This window comes from Lepeophtheirus salmonis, chromosome 5, assembly GCF_016086655.4.
Source record: "Lepeophtheirus salmonis chromosome 5, UVic_Lsal_1.4, whole genome shotgun sequence".
In the NCBI taxonomy this organism is placed as follows: Eukaryota; Metazoa; Arthropoda; class Copepoda; order Siphonostomatoida; family Caligidae; genus Lepeophtheirus; species Lepeophtheirus salmonis.
In genome coordinates this window covers 51699949-51721187 of record NC_052135.2, presented here as the reverse complement: position 1 = coordinate 51721187, position 21239 = coordinate 51699949, and the positions used below count along the sequence as shown (strand labels likewise).

Below are 21239 nucleotides of genomic sequence, written 5' to 3'. Positions count from 1 at the left end.
AATTAAACACCATCGACACGTTTAATCGATTCTATATTTCGAACACTACCCATATGTATACCCCGGAAAATCCCCAGAAAAAGGAAAATAATAGTAAGAATAATATAAAAATAACAACAACAGTCTAATTAACTGATGTACGGGCTTGATTCGGTTTCGCTACAAATATAATAAATAACTTTATAATTGAGCGATTTGTTTTATAAAAAATAGCCAAATTGTTAGCCAATTCTTCGCCACTTTTTGACTATTCATCATTTAAGATAAATATTCAACTACCGTTTTTCGATCAGAATATGGTCAACTAAAAAAATAATGCTTCTAGGATGTCCCTACATTTGGTCCAAACATATTTGTTGTCATAATAAGAATCCTAGCTCATTGCTAAGGACTTGAGTGTATCCCACTTCCAAATAAATTTCTTTTATTAATTTATAATAAGGATTATATCATTAATTAACTGTATCGTCATCACATAGTTTTTAGTATTCAAATATGAAATTCAAGTAAGAAATTGTTCACAGTTAAGTAGAAATAATTACAATGAAACAAAGTTCTCAAGTTTTAAATTGGTTTTGTATTATATTTGTTGGTCCAAAATATATTGTGACATCATCCAAACATTTGGTGTCATCATTTTGAAATTTGAGTTCCTTACATTTATTTTTATGGCAGAAATAATAAATAAGGGCCTTTTTCATTTGATGAGTGTCTTCAACGTCTATCCATTTAATTTTTACAAAAAATGGCCATTTTTTGTGATTGGTAAAGAGTTATTTAATTGAAGATCACAATTTTGTCGCCTCTATATATTTGTATATGGTCTGATCATATTAGAAATATTTTGCACTAATAAGTATGCAAATGACATTTCTCAGACTTTAACTCTAATTTATACAACACTATGGTCTTGAGTCTTAGCCAAAAAACGAAAACGTGAAAAATGAATTAAAAAATAAAGAAATGCTTTGTAGCATGGAACTCTAAAAATTGATTCCTCTTTGGTAGTGTTAAGACTTGGTGCCAGACTTAATTATTTTTTGGTAGGGTCTTAATTGATTTTTTTCAAGTAATGACCCTTAAATACACCATTTTAATCCAACTGTAAAAGAAAAACAATAATTTTTTTGATTATTGAAATTAATCATTTGTCCCGATTTCTTTTGTCAAAAAAATTTAAGAAATATTTCCACTGACTGCTTAAATTTTTTTTTTACATTGGAGTTACAGTTATGCATGTAAACACTATTATTGTTGTGTTTTGGTCTAAAAATCTTAGACTTGTCCAAGCCCATTTCTATTTTCAATGAGCTGAACTAATCCGGTCTTTAAAGAAGTTTGGATTCAAACGGTCACATTTAAATTCGGTCTAGAACTATTTTATAGATGAATTATTGATTATTTGTGTTTTAAAATCATGAATATTGGTTTAATTATGTGATATGAAGTCAAATATTTTTTTGTATGTTACATAAATAGAATTGATTATTTTGTAATGAAAAAAAAAAAAAAAAAAGCGTGAGGAGAGGGTGAAAGCAAGACATATGAATCTGTGATACCTATACCTAAATTAATACCTTGTTGATATCAACTGTCTGTTAATTGATTTTAGGGGAGAAAATGCATTATTTTTATAAAAGAAGATAATTTTCTACATTCAAAATATCATTTAGTGCAAAGAGAGTACGAGTTGACTTTTCAAAGTCAGGCAACGTATATTTGGTATGCTAAATTTTATCATTATTTATGTTAGCACATAAAAAAAACCCTTCACATATATACATATTATTAAAAGCTAATTAACATGTTTAGTTTTTTTGTCAGGCCCATAATGGTTAAAAGTATTTTGTGTTTTCTGCAATTTTTTTGCTATTGAAAAATATGGATCAAAGAATTTGTATTAAATTTTTGTGCAAAAAATAAAATTAAGAAAATAATTAAAATGTTAACAGTGGCGTACGGTGAAACTGTTCCGAGTAAAAAAAAAGAAGCTTATGAATGTTAAAAACTCTTCCGAGTAGGCCGGGAAGATGTCAATGTTGAGTCTCGTTCTGAACGCCCAAGAACATTGAAAACGTTAAAATAGTGAAGAAAAATGTTTTCGAAAATAGTCAGAGAAGTTGCTGAGGATATGGACTTCTCGGTTGGGTCGTGGCATAATTTTTTTCCGTCTCTTTGGGCATGAGACGAGTAGTTTCAGAGAAATTTGTTCCGAAATGGATTAATTTTGACAGTAAGAATCGTTGCATGAGCATCGTTAATGAGTAGTTCACAGAGGTCAATTATGATCTTGATTTGCTCAAAAGAGTCATAAATTGTGGCGAGTCATGAGTTTTTGTGACATTTTTTCCCCCCCAAAACTGAAGAGGCCTATAAGAGGACGTATAGTGAGAATCGCGGAACATGCAAAAGACTTGTAACCATTATGCCACTCCCACACAATGTTGCCTCATAAAAAAAATAAAAAATCTCCCGCGAAAAATTGCCGCGACGACCCATTTAGACCTTCACAAAAAGAAGAAAGAGCACGTAAAACAACTGTTTTTCTTTTTCTAATTTTTAAAGGGAGTTTTTATTCAAAACAATTCATAAATCAAGAGGAAATCGGTCCATAGAATGAGAACGATTTTTTCCCCCTATATCTTTAGACTAAAAAAAATCACTTGAAATTGAGACCGAAATATTGGTGCATATTGGTCTAGAAAAAATCCCTTAAGACAGAACAAAAGACAAGTTTCAAGACTAACTTATAGATTTGAGCACACATTTGTATTGCACTTAGTTTTTTGATTGAATTGCATCCTGCATATTGTATAATCTGGAATAATTCATATTTTAATAAATGCAAGTATTGCATTTATTAACGTCATAGATGTTGTGTAATTCTTGTAATTATGAGTAAAGCTTTAAAATAAAGTAGGAAAACGCGCCACTGTGCCTGAGTAGATACTTGGGCGGAATCAGTGGAAGAAGTAAGATGTTATTTTTAATGATACCTCAGATAACGTCACTATATCATTTTGTCATTTCCCCTTATGCCGTATGCAACTTTTTCTTCCCTTTTCATAATTTACCTTGATATTTAAGTTCGAGGAGTGAATTAATGGAGATTAGTTATATAATAATTATCAACACTCATAGTGGACAAAACTAAGTGTCCCTATGATGAAAGAGACTTTCATTAGAGCAGGTCAAAAATTATGAAATAATAACAGGCAGAGTACCTTTTCATGTATTTTAACCAGATTTTATTAAAGAAATTGTGCAATCTAACAAATGTATGACGTAAACAGTAGTCCAGCCCCTGACGAAGGTCAAAATATCAATGAAAATTAGTGTTGATTTTTTGGTCAGCAGTCTTCAACTCATACCTAAATACTGAATTGATATTTATTCGACAAAAGGTTGCAAAAAGAAAGAAGAAAAAGTTGACATGACTGTGATCTCCTTATTCATCCACCTCTCCCTCAGAAATCTAAGTAGAATAGGAGCAATGGGGAACATGAGAAAAAAGAGCAAATAGTGATAGTTTGTATCTTAATAAAATGCCTACCCTAAACAGTGGTGTTCGATTCTGCACGTATTTTTCATACTATTCAATGTCAAATTCGGAGACCTTTTCTTTTTCACTCTCATTGCATGAATAATCAAACTTTTCGACTGAGATTCCCCTTGTCACCCCATTCTATCCCCTGTCAAAACGTCCCTTAGGAGGCAGAGCCGGTTTACTGTCTTCGAAGATGAAGGCAAAGGTATCTTCTTTTTTTTAAACTTATTTGTTTCTTTTTTTTTTAAAAATTTATAAGAGTATGTAAATACTTTTTTTAAATACTTAAAATGGAATTTCATTAATTAAGTATAAGTAAACATTACAGCATTACAATTATTCCATCTATAAATTAAATATATCCTTCCCTAGGAATGAACGAGAAATGAACCTACGCCCATTGAGTTTAAGATAATAATATCTCCAGTGCGTGTAGTCCATTGAGCTACATCGGTTGAAATTTTTTTTTCTAGTGTAAAACGTTTCATAGGAGTAATGTAATAAAAAAAATATTTTTAGATTTTTTTTCGTCTGAATACTAATTAATAATTACCTACTTAGCGTAATTGCTGATACAAAATACTACTAATATCTGTTTAAATTTACCAAAAGAGTTGTTTTAGATGTAAAAAAAAGTTAAAATGTGACACATTTTTGTTGAATAATATACAAGAAGGCGTTTTTTTACAATTTGGATAAGTGCAACAAAAGGCATTGACGGTTTAACTTTTGTGGTAAAGCAATATCAAAATTCTAAACTAAAACTATATGGTTTGTATGTTGTGTCAATTTTTTTGCGTCTGAGTTAAGGCAGTTCTAAGTTCTACTCTGTATAGAAACAATTTTTTAGAAATAGTAGATAAAAAAACAAGATCAGCTGTGTTGTATAATCAAATCAAATGAAACTGACATTACATAAAGGAAATATAACACATTGCAAAGTTATATACCTACATTGTACATACAGTAATACCTTGAGATACGAGTGCCCCAGAATAATAGTTGTTTTTTTTTTGATAAAGGAACTACATTCTGAGAAACAATTTGCATTGACATAAGAGGTTATTTTTTAAATATACGAGCTGATAAAGAGTTGACAATGGGGTGCAAGAGCCGGTTTAAACTTTTTTTAATGGTTATTTCTTTTTGGATAAATTGTTTTGACTTACGAGCTTCGTTCACTAATGATTTAAACTCGTACATCAAGGTATTTATGTATATCAAAATGTAGGGATTATTTCTATATATAGTGCCGTAATCACGGTTTTTTTATTTGAAAGGGGCCTGGTTGGAGTGACTATGGAATTTACTATTAGTAATGCGATAAATACTTACACTGGTCAATTTTTTTTGACCCTCCCCTCGGATGGATATGGCCCTGACAAATATTTATGATTCTAAATGATATTTATATAAACTCACTGAACAAATAATAATATGTATTTTTTTAAAAGGTCTATTACTGTGTCCATATTAGGAAAAAGTAATTTGGTATTTCTTTTTTATGCCCTTTTTTTCAATTAAGGATATCTTGTTCATAATTGTTCATAGATATAGTGTTGTAAAGGTGTGATTGTATACTACAAACGATTTATGGACAGTATTGCGCTTGGTTGGGAATTATCGTACGTCGATTATGGAGGTCTCAAAGGAAGAAATTTGCTATGTATTACATTTTTACTAGCTGAACGGCAAAAAGGTGTCATTTCTAAAGCGAATTGTGACTGGCGATGAAAAATGTACAATTAACGTCAATATCAAATGACAAAGATCGTGGTCGATAGCCTACAAAAGTGGCCCAGACTGTGTCCAAGCCAGGATTGACTACCAAGTAGGTGCTGCTGTGTGTGTTGGTGGAATTGGCAGGGAATAATCTACTATGAACTCCTCCGTTACGGCGAAACTCTTAATTCTGCCCTCTACAGTGAACAACTTGACTGTTTTAGCTAGCGATCGAACAGAAGCGGTAAGTATTGGGGAGTAGGAGAGGAATCGTGTTTAATCAAGACAACGCCAGGCCGTACACTTTTTTGATGACGCGCCAGAAGCTGCGGGAGCTTGGATCCGAAGTTTTTATGCACCCACCCAGCAGTCCATATCTGGAACCATGTTCCTGTCTATAACCAACGTGTTTACAAATTTGGTCTTAATAAAAGGCTGTGAAAATTGGTTGTTCGAGTTTTTTGTCAAAAGGGAAAAGGGGTTCTATGAGAAGGTCAATATGAAATTGGATTCTCGTTGGCAACAAGTGATTAAACAGAGGAGGGCATAGCTGGCTTAAACCAAATGATTGTAACACTTCTTAGAAAGCATTGAAATGAAGCAAAAATAAAAAATTACTTTTTCCCCAAACTAACATTATCTTTGTACCAAAGTCAATCTTTAACTTTTGCCGTAATCCTGGTGAGTTTGTCAACAAAAAGAGACAAACAACTTTATTATTAGTGATGCCATTTGGGGCATGTTAAAAAAGCCGAAAATCAACATGGTAACCCTGACAATTTGAGAAATGTTTTGGAAGAGAGCAGCTTAGCTGTCATGACGTTTCATTAGATCAGCTACAATCAGCTGTGACGTGGGGTGGAGGGGAGAAGGAAATACACAAGACCGTAGAAAAGATTACTCCAATGTCGATCTTCAATTGTACTCTGAGCTCAACAAGTACCTATAATTATAACTCTGCAACAAATCCCTCAGAGTTATACTCCGTCTTTTATGAGCACACACGAATGTTCCATCAGGTTTTGAATATAATTAAATGTAGCAAAAAAGGACTCAGAAGTTAAAAAATAATAACAACAACATCTAAAGAAAAGAAAATTCATTCTTCAGAATAGCAATTAAAAAAAAGAAAAAAATGGGACAGCTAAAAATATAATATATGGCTATGTCGTTCCATAAATATTTTTGACTTACAAGTGATAAATATATTAAATAATATAACGATTGAGGGAGTTATATTATTTCAAATCTCTGATCATTGCTAAAGACGCAATGGACCAAAATATCGGTCCAAATTGTTGTTAAAAAATCCCTTAAGACATAACAGAAAATAAATTCGGTCTTGAACCGAGTCGGATATAATTTTCATATATGTAGTCAAATTTGTAATTTACTTAGTTTTTTTATTGAAATGCAATCTGCATATTGTATAATCAGGTGCAATTCATATTGTAATAAATGCAAGTATTATTACATTTTGTTGAAGTCATAGTTGTTGTGTAATTCTTGTTATGAGTTAAGCTTTAAAATAATGTAGGAAAACGCACCTTTTGCCTGAGTAGAAACTTGGTCGTGACTAGTGGGGTTACCGTTTTCCCAGGATTAGATGTTGCTTTTTATAATACAACAAATGACGTCACTATATCATTTTCTGTCAATTTCTTCTCCTTGCAGAATAACCTTGATATTTCATTTCATAGAATAAATTAATGGATACTGAGTAGTTAGTTATGGAGTGATATTCAGCGTTCTTAGTGGACAAACCAAAGTGTGGCTACGATAAAGTGACCAGATTTCTGAAAAGAAAATCGAGTACACTTTCATTGCAGCGGTGAAAAATAATGAAATAGCATCATTATGAAATAATAATAGGCAAAACTAGCTTTTATCAAAGAAATGTTGAATCAAGTAAATGAATGACGTCACCAACCACCCAGCCACAAATATCAATGCCAATTAGAGTTGATTTTTTGGTCATAAGCTTTATTCTCACAACTAAATGCTGAGCTGATATTTATGTCAAAAAGTGGAAAAAAGGGATACATACTGTGATCTCCTTATTTATCCATCTCTACCTCAGAAGTCTGGATAGAATAAGGGCAGAGTAGAATATGAGAAAAACTACAAGATGCCTTGTGTTTGAGTCTGCGTACAATTCCTCATATTCAGTGTCAAAATCGGATATCTTTTCGGTGAGACCTTTGACCAGGGTTAAGTCATCCAAAAAAGGAGTATCCCCGCATATCGATAACATCTGGTCACCTTATGCTATGACCACTACTTCGCTCTTATTTGTCACGTTATCTTTGTTTCGTTAGTTTTTAAAAAGCTATGGTTATATTGCAGTACCAATCAGGGGCCATATTAAGCTGAGGAGAGGAGACTGCAGGCACAGACCACTGCTAGGATTTTTCTTTGCAAAGGGCGAGGTGTAATTTTTTTTTTAACTATAACTGGAAAAACTTTTTTAACCCTCTGTTAGGGAACATCCTTACGTACTTAGTGAACTGGAGTTAAACTTTATCCTAATTTTATTACATGTATATATGTACTGAAATAGACTCAGAATTATGCTACTTAAATTTGTATTGTTTTTTAACTATTTGATCCATTTTGAAATATGCAAGTATTCAATTGAAAAAGAAATAATACAATATTCTTAAAACTAATCATAACAACTTTTGTTTGATCTATCAACAATATACAATTTGTTATCATTATAGGTAAAACATTAACTCTTCATTTGTGATAAGAACTTATACGAAATATTTTTATTATTTCTATTAAAATTTAAGCACCAAAAAGGTACTCTATTAGTTTTGATAAGGTTGAGCTTGAAATATAGAATAATAGCTGATATTACGTTATTAGGAAATTAGGAAGGTGTGTACTTTAAATTGAAAAAATGGAAGTAGGAGAAGCCAAAAAACAACTTAAAAGAAAATAAATTAATTAAATGTTAATTAAAAATTTACAAATAATTACATGCAATATTTTACAATAACAAAAAGTGGCATTTATTCCGAAGAATCTTTGATGCACATACTAAAAAATTCCGGTGATTAAATCTATTTTAAACAGATTTGTAGTAATTTTATATAATTCCCAGTTCACGAACAAAGAGTTAAGCAAAACATTTCCATTTTTTTCCTACAGAAACCCCCCTATTTACTGTTTGAGAGGACTAATGCAAATAAATCTTCTTTGTTTTTATTTTTTAAAGTTATAAAGTATTTATTAAAAAAATGTGAAACAAATTTGTTCTCTACTTTTTTAAATTTATATATGTATGTAACTACTTTAAACGGAGTTGCATTGATTAAGTGTAAGTAAACATTTGTTATAGTATCCATCTATTCTATAAATTATCGTTGAATTCCATATACATATGTTACGTATATCTCCTTCTGTAGGAACGACCCAGACGTGAACATACGTACATTGAGTATGAGATAATAATTTCTCAGGAGCTCATTGTCCCTTGAGATTTCTCGTTCTGTTCACTGTTTTCTAATTTATTCAAATACTTACATTTCAGATACCATGGCTCTAATCTTGCAAACAGATGTTCCGAACAACCATGGATACTGTTGCCAGAAGATGTGCAGATCATTGGGCAGACCTAGAAAAATCATAATTTATTGGTGGAAAAATATATGTACATTAATATTTCCATCATATGGTGTACAAAAGTACTCATCATTTCTTTGAAGTATCCAAAGAGATAACAAATTTAAATAATTTATGTTCTAAAAATCTTAGTACAAAATTGAATTCAATTAATTTAGAAATTTCTTTTTAAATAACTTTGACCTGGCAGTCAATTTTCTCACTGTTACTAAATTTTTCATAAATACTAATCAAAGTAAAATAGATATAAAGTATATTCAAACAAGAGTTAGTCCCTTTGCATCTAAAATATTAATTACTTAATACAATTAGTAAGATAATCACCCTAATTATATCTAATTTCGGAACATTGTTCACTCAACCTTATTTATTAAATATCTCATTAAAACAGTTAAAAATAAATAAAAAAATCAATAAAAATCGACCCTTTTGTTACGACAAATCTTTGTAAGTCATAAATTCTTCATTTTTTTTCTTTGTTTTTAAATATATTTAAAAGTATTAATAGATTCATAATGAAAAAAAAAAAAAGATTTTCTAATTACTAATTACCTACTTAGCATAATTGCTGATACAGAATAATAGTAATATCTGTTACATTTACCAAATAGGTTGTTTCAAAATTAAAAAAGTTGTAATTTGATACATTTTTCTTGAATAATATATAAAAAGGTGTTTTTTGATATGTTACATATATGCAACGAAAAGCATTTAAGCGTTAAATTATGATTTCAGGATTATTTTAGAGTTCTAGCTATAATACAAAGCAGTTTAAAAAATATTAGCTTCGAAATAAAATCCTTCATTTTACTCATTTTGTGTATGATTAGACACATTTTTTTGTAATTTTAATCAACATAACCTACTAAATTATTAATTCTTCATTTGCTACCATGTTTTAATCATTTTTTTAACTTTTACCCCCATGCGTTTAATACTTTATAGGCCACTATAAATGAAGATTAAAAAAACAAAACTTTATTAAAACCTAGTTCATGAAGGCAGTGAGAACAAAATGATGTTTATTCCCAATGAGTTATAACTGAAACTGATATTTTTTATTCAATATGGCCTCCGCTTTTTTCCTGAAGTGACCTTACGGAATTAGTATTCTAAAAAGTCAACCCATACGGCCTTGACTCCAAGGAGCTTAAATACCCGTGAGGCATTTTGCAGGCTACTCCCTTGACCTTTACCCAGATGGAATAATCCAATTAATTAAAATAACGGAGAGTTGGGAGCCACCATGTCCTTGAACAAGATCAAAAGAAGGTTGGATACAGACAACCTGTTATCTTTTGTGGTCATCATAATGAGGTGATGCCCATCCTACTTGGTCTTGATTTTGCTCCCAAGTAATCGTTAATGATGCTTTGGAGGGTTGCCTCCCTCATATTCTTCTTTTTGACTATATTGCGAATAGTCCTCACTGGATCTCTAGCAAGACAGATTTTGATTCGCATAATTATGGCCTTTGTTCTTTCCGTTCTTTTTTTACATTTACAAGACTTTCTAGCCACTGTTGTTTGGATTTCAAATCCCTTTTTAATGCCATAAACGGCCGTCCACATGACCATGAGGTCATTTTCAATCTCGGTTGGAGTCTTCTGACTGGTTTTTCCAGCATAATAATTTTTTGTCTTCCATTTTATCGTCTTTTATGATTAGTCAACAATTGCAAATGATTATTAGAATATAATGCAACTGCACTTTTGTAAAAAATCCTATAAAAGCTTTAGCTGAGAGCATTTTTCTAAGTGTAAACTTAAATATGAAGCACGGGATGATATATTTCTTTCTTTCATCTCGAAATAATATTTTAAATCGAAATTGTACTCTAAAAACTTATGTTGAAAGATATAATGGTCATTTTCGTGTTCTACCGATTAAATAACAAAGACAAATGTGGGTTTCAGCTGACGGGGAAAAATGCTGTTAGATTGAATTATTATAAAGAAGGTGCACAATATTTTTAATTGAAAAATTGGATACTTAAATGTATAATCTTTTACTCGTAGCGTCATATTTGGAATGGTAAAAGAAGAGCTTAAAATGCCAACTTTTACACAAAAGTACATTTTTTCTTGCCTAAATGACCTGATAGGCAATATCAATTCTATTGGATTGCCCTCTAATAAAAAAGTCTTTGTGCAGAGGGAGAAAAATAAATTTCTGAAAATGGGAGAGTCCTATATACAATAATCATATGATATGTCTACTTGTGTAACAAATATATTTTATATTTACATAATATAGGGTGGTACAGATAAATAGGGAAGAGTTTCAATCGCTTGTAATTCAGCTTCTATAAGTTGTGTGATAAAAAATCTTTAAGTTCTGAATAGCCAAGTATGTTGTTAGTACCCAATTTTAATTTTGAAAAAATTAGTCGACTGATAGAGATGGAGGATACCAGAAAAAACCGTTATGTGTGAATTGTGTTGCACGCGATTCACTCTGTATGGGATTATCAAGCGTCTCAAGTATTCGAAAATTATAATTTACCGGATATTTATGAATTTGAAGCGAGGGGAAGACCCAATGTGAAAACTGACAAAAAAAAATCCCCCATGTTCGTGGCGGGGAACAAAAAGTCCACCGATGCTAATCTGAACACCCCCTTTGCCAAGCTAGCAAAGACCAGGAACTTAAGCAAGATGACAATCAAGAGATCCGATGAATTCAACCGGAGGATTCTTGAGATTTTTTTCGTCATAATTTTTTTCATGGTTTAGGGGCTAAACAGTGAAGACGGACGTGTACCTGAGGGTGCACGAGGAGGTGATCATTCTCTGGATGGAATAGCACAAGGGAGAAATTACACCTTCCATCAAGACGGTGCACCGGCTCACAAGGCCAAAAAAGTGCAGGATGTCTTGGCCACAAATTATCTTCACGATTGGAGCCTGGATTTTTGTCCTTCAAACAGCCCAGACAAGAACCCATGCGATTTTTATCTCTGAGGTAGGATCGAGAATGAGGCCTGTGCAACGTATCATTCGTCCATTACCTGTACATTGGCAAATCTAGATCTGCACAAGGTCTCCCGGAGCTTCCAAAGCTTCCGGCGCTATGTGACCGAGGTTATCAAGAGAGGCGTACCACATTATGAATAATTGAATTTCATTAAAGGTAGCTTTCACAAAACAAAAAAGTAAGGTTCTACCACATCTAGCTCGTTTGTTATAAGCCTTTTGAGATTTCCCCAATTTATTTTAATAGATTTAGTTTAGCCTTCATCTAGCTTTATTGATAAAATAACGAGTACCAATTACATTTGTACAAGATTGTACAATGAGATTTCAATCATGTTTATAAAACGAAAGAATTCAAAATTCAAAGCTGGATCTTGGAGAATGAAGATTTTCAACAAAGTCTTCAACGTAGGCTAACAGTAAATTATGAGCGCGCATTATTTGCTTCTGGGATAACATTACAACTTACTCATACTATTCAAGTGACTACGAGTATTTTTTATTCTAAAGAAGCGTGAAGGAAATTCAATGGTAACTTCAGTCACTTTCATCTTCAGATTAAAAAGCTGGCCGAAAATTTGGTCCTCCAACAATAGGGATTAATTTAATAATGGTGGATGGTAACAGATTAGTAAAAAAGGAGAATACCTTGAACCTTTTTTTATGAGTGCTTTCAAAATATTGTCGGCGGTATAGAAATAACATTCCCCGAGCAAAGAGGCATAGGGGCACTATATTCTGATAAGACATTATTGGAAATTTTATAGGCAAAAAATTTGAATCTGATAAGACATGTGGGCCTGATGGGAAAAGTTTATGTCGTTGCAAAAAAGGAAAGCCTTATTTAATATATATATGGAGAAGCAGCCTTTCAAAAAAGGCTCTTATTCTAAAAAAGAAAAAAAAAAAAAAAAAAAAAAAAAAAAAAAACAGAATGGACTTCAGTCATTGGAGACCCATAACAGTGCTTAATGATTCATATATAATTGCTGCTGGAGTTTTAGGCAAGAAAATTTAGCCAATTTTAAACATGTAGTCTAGAGCAAAAATGTTTTCTTCGTGGGAGGATGTTTTCTTTATAATTCAGGCGGCACTAGAATAATTAAAGGAACGTCAAATGTATGTTGTGGGTATAACTATTGATCTTTTTTTTATAAAAATCATTTGACTCTACCAGCCACGTTTTTTATTATGAAGTCTGTTAAGAATATTTTCCCTTAGAAATGTTATAAAACGATTAGGGCTTTACTTTTTATTGGAGCTTGAACAGGTGGGTTGGAGAGTGAATCAATTGAATGGAAAAAAAGTTGCCAACAAGGATGCCCAGTTTCTCCTTTACTTCTTCCATGCGGCAGTAAGATTTTCAATAGGAAATTTGGCAGATTTGGTATTCAACTGGGATTGAGCAAGAAAATCATTGAACTGTATGCAAATAATGTGACTTTTATGGTAGAAGCTAAATCGGAGATGCAACTTGTTAGAAGGGTCGAAATTACCTTAGGTTGGTTGGATAAGTGTGAGATAAATTATGGCCTTGCAGTCAACAAGTATAAAAAGGCAATAATACCAATGAGTAATTGGACTATACTTTATACGTAATACGAGAAAGTTTAGAAGTTCTTGGGATTTAGTAGGACAGACAAGTAGTAAGGTTAGGAAACTGGACTTCACTAAACAGTTGGATCTATAAAAAATTAGCGGAATGGATAAATTTTAAGTTACAAAAAAGGATCGACTTATATAACACACATGTAATTCCATGGATTGATTATAAAACTACTTCAGCTGTGATAATTAATCGGACAGTATTCGATTAAGGAGGAAAAATGTTAGCATGGAAAGTTATTTTATATATATACATTCCTTCATTAAAAAGTATCCAGGAGAAACTTGGAGGTGGACTTGTCACAATTTGTACTATCTTGCCTAAAGTTTACAAAAATATTTTTCTTAATTTAATTGTGAACCCGGATGGTGGTTGGAGGTCTTGTATTTCCTCGAGCAGGATTTTCAAGTGGATGTTGTTTGGAATGAAAATGATAAACTCACAAGTGGTTCTTTTATTTTATTGGGGAATCTCATATAATTCTGTGGAGGAACACTTTGGGTTGTGGTTCAAACTCAACAATCGACTTAATACAGTAGAACAGGGAAATGAGGTTTTCCTTAAAAACCATAAAAATCCGATAAGTATGGTAAAGGAAGCTTTAGATAATAACATACTTTCGAATCATGATATTAAATATGAGGATAGTTTCTCAAAAGGGTAGCTAATCTTTCTTTTGCAAAGTACAACAGTAACACACTATCTGTTGACTCTTTGGTACATAAAATGGGTTCATTTAAAAAAGTATCAACCAAATTGAGTAGTTTGCCTCACTACAGTCAACTGCATCTTCTTCTGCTACATTCTGTACCATAACTAAGGAGAAATCAATGTTCTTGCTTCATAACTGCCATTCAATGTTTTTTTATAGTATTAAACGTAGCATTAATAATAATGACGTATAAACTTCATTTATTTATTGCTAAATATCCTAGAGACAAAATGGGAGGCGAAATGGTTTCAAGGAATATATCATAAAGTAAAACAGTTTCGGACAAAAGTACATAGCTCCGTTAATAAGGGGCAGGAATCATAGCTATTTTTCCTGTATTTTTTTTGTTTAATAGTATCGTTTCAACTTGTTTATTTTCGTGGAAGATTAAAAAAAAAAAAAAATTTTTGAAAAAATTAGCAAAAATGTCGAATAAATAGTTACAGCATATAACACGCATTTAAAAATAAATACTTCCTCTTGATATGGGCCGGTACAAAAATATAAAAATCTTTAAGCTCAAGATTTAATTTAAGCTTTAAAAAAAACCTCAATTACTTTCCATGATACTAACTATATGAGTAGACTCGAAAAAAAAGTGTTAGGAGGTGCCCTGTGTTTGTATGTTCTCTCTCCCAATGTTCTCCAATGTTGGTAATCCCTCTCTACTTAATTCAAAATAAAGAATAGTCTTAATGGAATCCACCTGTAAGCCATTATTCCCCGAAATGTTTGTTTGTTTCTGACATTGTCACCAAGACTGCATTGTAGGACAAAACATTTATAACTCCAGTTTGGGGTTGAGAACATAAGACTGGCAAACAAAGAGAAAGGTCGCCACTCTTAGCTATAGTTTTTCCAGGTGGTGGCGGAAAGCCTGGCACCTGCAGCGAATGCAGTCCTCTGTGAATTCTAGCTGACAGTGGCTTTGAGGGCTTATGACAGACACAGTAATTCCTAGGACAAGAGCTCAAAAATCTACAGAGTGATTGGCATCAGCGTTGTAAGGGTGGTATGTTCAAAAAAGAGTTATTTGAAAACTCATTTAAAAGAGTTTTAGTTATTTCATGGATGATGTCAAAAGTGACCTCTTCTTTTTCACTATTTTGATGAGGTCTCTGGACATCTGGCGTGACATCCTGAGATCTCTTCCAAAAGGATTGGCCTGGGTTGTTTTTTGAACTCTTTCAGGTCCATTTTGACATTTATGGCAGAGCCCTTATTCCTCTCCAACGTTGCAAAATTGCTGAAAGAGTAGTCGGTGGTCCTGGAGAGACCCAACTTCTTGGAGTGCGCGAATGGAAATTCGTCAATCACGCTCAAGTGTCATTTTATCGACTTGTACAGCTTTGAATTGTCTTGTAACTAATTATTTATGCTTGAATATATCGAAATATGAATAAATCTACCTTAATTAATTATTGAATTAGTTGATCTTCAGATTTCAATGGACCACCTGGTACAATAAAGGTTATGTCTTGTCATACTTTAATGGGACATTACATCCATTGGATTCTCTCAAAACTACGACTGCGTGTTTAGAGAGCCCATTATGTTTAGCCTGTAATTTAGTCTACTGTGTGATACTGGTAGTGGCAAGAAATTACGTGATGAAACGGATAAAATAGACTATTTTGAATGGAAAATTTTAATTGGGAGTTTTTAATTTCGTATAAGTAAGTTTTTAATTTTTATATCCTTATATTATCATGACTAAAATTTATACTCCATTTCGTATCTAAATATTATATTTTTAGCCTTCTGTGTCTTCACTTCAAATCCGAACGTAACTACTGCCCTTGGATGTTTAGCCACCTCGACATTAAAATGGATATTTGAGTAATAAATATTGTAACTATATGTGTCTCTAGTAGTTATTACTAGTGATGGGACGGTTAATTGGAATCAGAGCTTCGGTTTTTTCTGCAATAGGAATGGGCATAGAGAAAAAAATGTTAAATTTGCGATTCTTATTCCTTACTGGTATTGAACTATTTATTACTTTTCTAAGTCATGAAAAAAAAAAAAAAAATTAGTCCCCCCTCTCCTCACAATTAAAGAATTTTTGCTTTTTACATAAAATTTAATTTTCTATGAATAACTATGTATGTTTGAATTTTTTCTAATAAAAAAAGAATAATATTTAAATTTTTTTTTCAAAAATTTAAATATGATAAATTTAATTTTTAATTTTTTTCTTAAAGATTTTTTTTCTGTAATCGCCTCTGGAGTTTGGAAATTTTTCTCCAAAAATTTAATTTTTTCTGATTTCCTGATGATTTTTGAAATTTTTTTTCTAAAGAATTTAATTTTTTGCGACAACTGTCAATTTCTGAATTTAAAAAAAAAAGCTTTGAGAATAACTATGGGCTTCTCAATTTTTTTTCTATAAATTTCCAAAAACCAAAGGCCCCACCTTGCCCCACCCCCCGTAACAAAAAAATATATAAATCTATGGACGAACCTCATAACAAAATCATATTTTTAAACTATTATTTAAATATTAAAGAATCGGAATAGTCACTGGGAATTTTGATAGAATTGTCTTGGGATTAGGATTTCTGTTCGAAATCGTCCCATCAGTAGATATTACTTATGATACTATGGACATTAGTAAACAAATGCCAATACAGTTTGACCATTATATTTTATTATGAGGCCATAATTTGTATTAGTATTTTTGTACAATTAACAGAAATTTTGTAGACTGTAAAGCATATATTAGTTATAAATTAATAAGCTATTATCAAACAAAATATATTTTTCGATTTTCTCAACATTTTATATAGTTTTTTTTTTTTTTTGTATATAGAGACAATTTTATTCTACTTTAACTTTTCTTAATTTTACAATATACAAATTCCATCTTATACTACTTTATATATTTTTTTAAATTGTGGGATTGTAAATTTAATACATTTAACAAATCTTTATGCAAAATCTAGAATATCATCCTACTTCTCAATGTATAAAGTTGAAATTTTTGTGTTGAAAAAAAATTATATCATCTTAATGGGGGCCAATATAAATCAAACGAAAATAATTAGTTTTTTAATGTAACTCTGTATCTCCTATACAATAGTTCTGACCGCCAACTCCTTATCACTTCAGTACGCATACTTTTTGAGAAGGAAAAAAATATTCAGGGGTCTCTTCTACCACGAAACAGAAGAACCAATGTCTCTCCCACAGGGTTTTCCCATACGTTTCCTCAGGATTAAGTATTTGTTATGGATCTGTAAATGAACTAATGCATATATATATCCATTTTTTTTACAATTTATGACATGCAATATTCCCCTAGGACAAACCTTTTTGGCCATATATTCCCGTTTCTTATTTTTTGATCTCATATATTGTGTTTTAGTTAATTCAAGGGCATGTAATCTCCAAATCTGTCGATTTCACAGTGCCTTTATAAAAGTTCTATGCGTTGGTACAATCTCCCTACCCCGTACTTTTTATATTTTTTTATGATAATAAATCAAAAATAGTATGTCTGTCAATACCCATTTTTAGATCTACAAATAATATCTCAGAAATTTGGGACTACTTGATATAATGATTAAAAATGTAGCAACGAGCGTGTATAACTAAGTGTGTAATAATAGAAAGGAGAAGGATCGTTCATATTTATGTAATTATAGCAAATTTTATCCGTCTTTTTGTCTGTTTGTTGAAGTCTTACAGCTCTGAATAATGTCAAGTATTAATGGCGTACGAGGAGGTGGGCTGGCGGGGCTATGCCCCCAAAATTAAGAATTTTTTTATTACAAAAAATAAAATATTTAAAAAAAAATCAAACTTATTAATTTTTATAATGAAACAGTTGTTAACATAAAAAAAAAAAATATTTTGAAAAAAATTTCAAAAAATTAAATTTCAAGTATAAATTTTTTTGGAACAAAATGTAATATTCATACCTTTTTTCAAAAAGGAAAAAAAAATTATGGAAAAAGATTTCAAAGAGTCGCAGTTGCTCACAAAATTAAATTTTTAAGAATAAATTTTAAAAATGTTGTTTCAAGTATAAAATTTTTTCTTAAAAATGTGAAAAATCTACAGTAATAAAAAAAAATATTTTAAATTTAAAAAATCAACCCCCTTCCTCCCAAACAATTATATTTTGTGGACATTTCTGGGTACTATGCTTTTTTTATAACGAAAAATAAAGTTTAGAAATTAAAATTGGAAAAACGGATGTTGCATTGCTTTTTTTTTCTTTAGAATTGATTTAAAAATGCAGTGTCAAATATATATGAATTGAAATATATTATCATTTTTTCCTGTACTAATGCTATTTTTAATATTGAAGACTCTCCACCTCATGGCAGTAATTCATTTTCTACCACAAAATCACCTCAAGAAAGTAATAGAATATTAATTCATACTTAGTGGAGTTGTCGTTTTCCACTTATTCTGTAGTAAACCCTAGTCTTCTAAATATGTTTTGTCTCTATCCGAGTTGAGTAAGTCTACCACTGAGTAAATAATTATCATAAAGTGTTAAGCCATGTTCAGAGTATGTTTGCATATTTTTAATGTTATAAATGACTTACCTACAAATAGTAGCGAAATGTCTGAGACGGCAAGGGATACGAGAAACGCATTGGTTGGGGAACGCAAGTTTTTGTGGTAAAATATCACATAAATGACTGAAAAGAAAGTGTACATAGATTACAACTAGATAGATATGGATTAGTTCTTTGGTATTGAACTATTGACAGAGGTGGACATCAGTTCTTATACTAAAAGTCGAGTCTCAAGTCTTTGCTCACAAGTCCAAGTACTTGAATACTTTAAAGAGTCCAGTTCTTGTCTTCATATTTCTTCATATTTCTTTTCAATTTCATTATAAATAGGGTTGTAAATGTGTGAGTGTTTTACTTGAAGGTAAAAAAAAACCAGTTTTCTTTTCTTTTCTTAAGCTATTATCATTATTTTTTCATAGAAGAGAGAATATCTAGCTATAAAATGTAACCAAAAGTGTCTGTGATCATGAATGACACTGATATTTTAGTTGGGAGTTATAAGTGTAAGTCTTTGTTAGATTCAGAGTAGAAATAGACTTGTGTTGATTTCTTGCTTTCATAGCTAGATACAGCCGTTTTTTATGAAACATCGTGAAAGCTAAAGCCCAAAACTCTTCAAATTGTCATGATTATCATGTTAAAGTAATATATATATTTTTTTTAGAAACATAGTGATATGTCTAATTCCTTCTTTGACTCAAAGTATAGTTGAAGATCGATATCGGAGTCATTCCTACTATAATTCTTGATGCCCACGGAATGGGATTTGTATTTATTTGCTCTCTCTCATAGCTAGCTACTGCCAGCCTATGTCTACCTCATTAAGTAGATCTTGTGTTTGTTTTCTTCTTCTGATAGCTGTCTGTAGACAATCTCATGAATTAATCATGATAGCTAAGCTGCTTTCCTTCCTGTCGTTTTTAAGGGTTAGAAAGCTTTTTTTTTTTTTTTTTTTCATACTTAAAAATGCTTACAATTTACAACCATAATCATAATAAATAATGCCCTTATTTTTAAGGTTTTTCTTGAATTTAACTAATTTTCGAGTCCAAGCAAATTCGCGAGTCTTTGATTGTGAAATCAAGTCAAGTAACAAGTACTGTGTCCTTTGTACTCTGGAATATTGCCATAAAATATTTCATTTTTCTCATTTACGGATAGGCGTCAATATAATAACACTCATAATTTTTTAAACACGAGATTTGAGTAGGATCCATTTGGTACCTCAAAACAGATAAGGAATTATGGCTTCTACTTTTAAAAAACTTATATAATCGCTTATGCTCCAAATCAAAAAGTGGTACAGGGATACTGATTAAAAACCCAGGGAGTCTGTCGGACTATAAATATATATAGGTATATTCTTTTTTTTTGGGGGGGAGGGGGTAGCTTAGTTTTTGGTGTTTTTTGAAAAAAAAACCAAACTAAAAATTATTTTTTTTGTGGAAAAAAATTAAAAAATTCAATTAACGTTTAAATACTGAATTTTCTAGTAAAAGCCAAATTTCCTGAATTTGGAGGTGGTCAGTAGCCCCTCCGGCCCACTGTCTGTGGATGCTCCTGAAACCACAACAAGAACCCTAAAGGACCCTTCTTAAATTGATAATACTTTTTCTCGATGGTAGCATTGAACGGCCATTGTTTATGTTATTGGGGTTTCTGCAGATAGGAAAACTATCTACAGATCCTTAGATGCACTAGTGCCATGAATCCCTATATATGTAGATAGTAGAATTCCAGTAATTTTCCCATGCAAATATTCCAGAGGCCATTATCCCTTTGGCAAATCTTTTTAGAACCCTTTAGTTATTATAATAACTTATAATACTGACCTAATATGTTTCCAAGGATCCCTGTTATAAACATGCAAATGTAGAGGAGAGTAAAGGGAATGAGATATTCGAGGGGTTGCCGCTTATCGCCAAGACAGAGCTTGAGAAATATTTCTTCATCAAAATCTATAAAATAAACATATTTCACATTAGATATTGAACAAAACAAGAAATAAATAAAAGTATTTCATGGAATATCTGACATAATTTTTACCCCTATAAATATGTGATTGAATAATTTGACATGGCTTTTGCAATAAGTCTATTGCATCGTAATATTCTGAATTTGAATTGATTTGATTTATTTATCTATTCGTTATAAATCAGTATTACAAGGCTTTCTAAATTATAAAGGATATTTCATTGATTGAATTCCTGGAAATGTAGGTACATATTAGTGTTAGGGTTCGGCCTGAAAATGCTAGAAAGATCTGAGACCGTTATGACTTATAATGTATCGTAAAAATTCAGTTCTTTAAAGTAGTTTGGTCTGGATGCGTCTCAAATCCAGGGCGTCAGCAGGATTATTTATATATTTTTTTGGAGGGGGGAAAGCTTTGTTTTTGGAATTTTTTGGAAAATAATTTAAAAATTAAATTTCAAATATTATTTTGTTTCGAAAAATGTTTCAAAATTCAAAAGTTATTAAGAAAAAATTAAATTTTTTTGAAAGTATTTCAAAA

General features: G+C 31.3%; 1 protein-coding gene across 1 annotated transcript in view; it reads right to left on the bottom strand.

Annotated features, from left to right (window-relative positions):
• LOC121118797 (neuropeptides capa receptor) overlaps nucleotides 1-21239 on the bottom strand; it is a 41947-nt gene that overhangs the window by 9126 nt on the left and 11582 nt on the right. Inside the window, exons 2-4 of the mRNA XM_040713381.2 lie at nucleotides 20557-20682; nucleotides 18752-18847; nucleotides 8801-8891 (exon numbers count right to left, since the gene is read on the bottom strand). Of these exons, the coding sequence (XP_040569315.1) occupies nucleotides 8801-8891; nucleotides 18752-18847; nucleotides 20557-20682 (313 nt within the window). The remainder of the gene's footprint in view (nucleotides 1-8800; nucleotides 8892-18751; nucleotides 18848-20556; nucleotides 20683-21239) is intronic.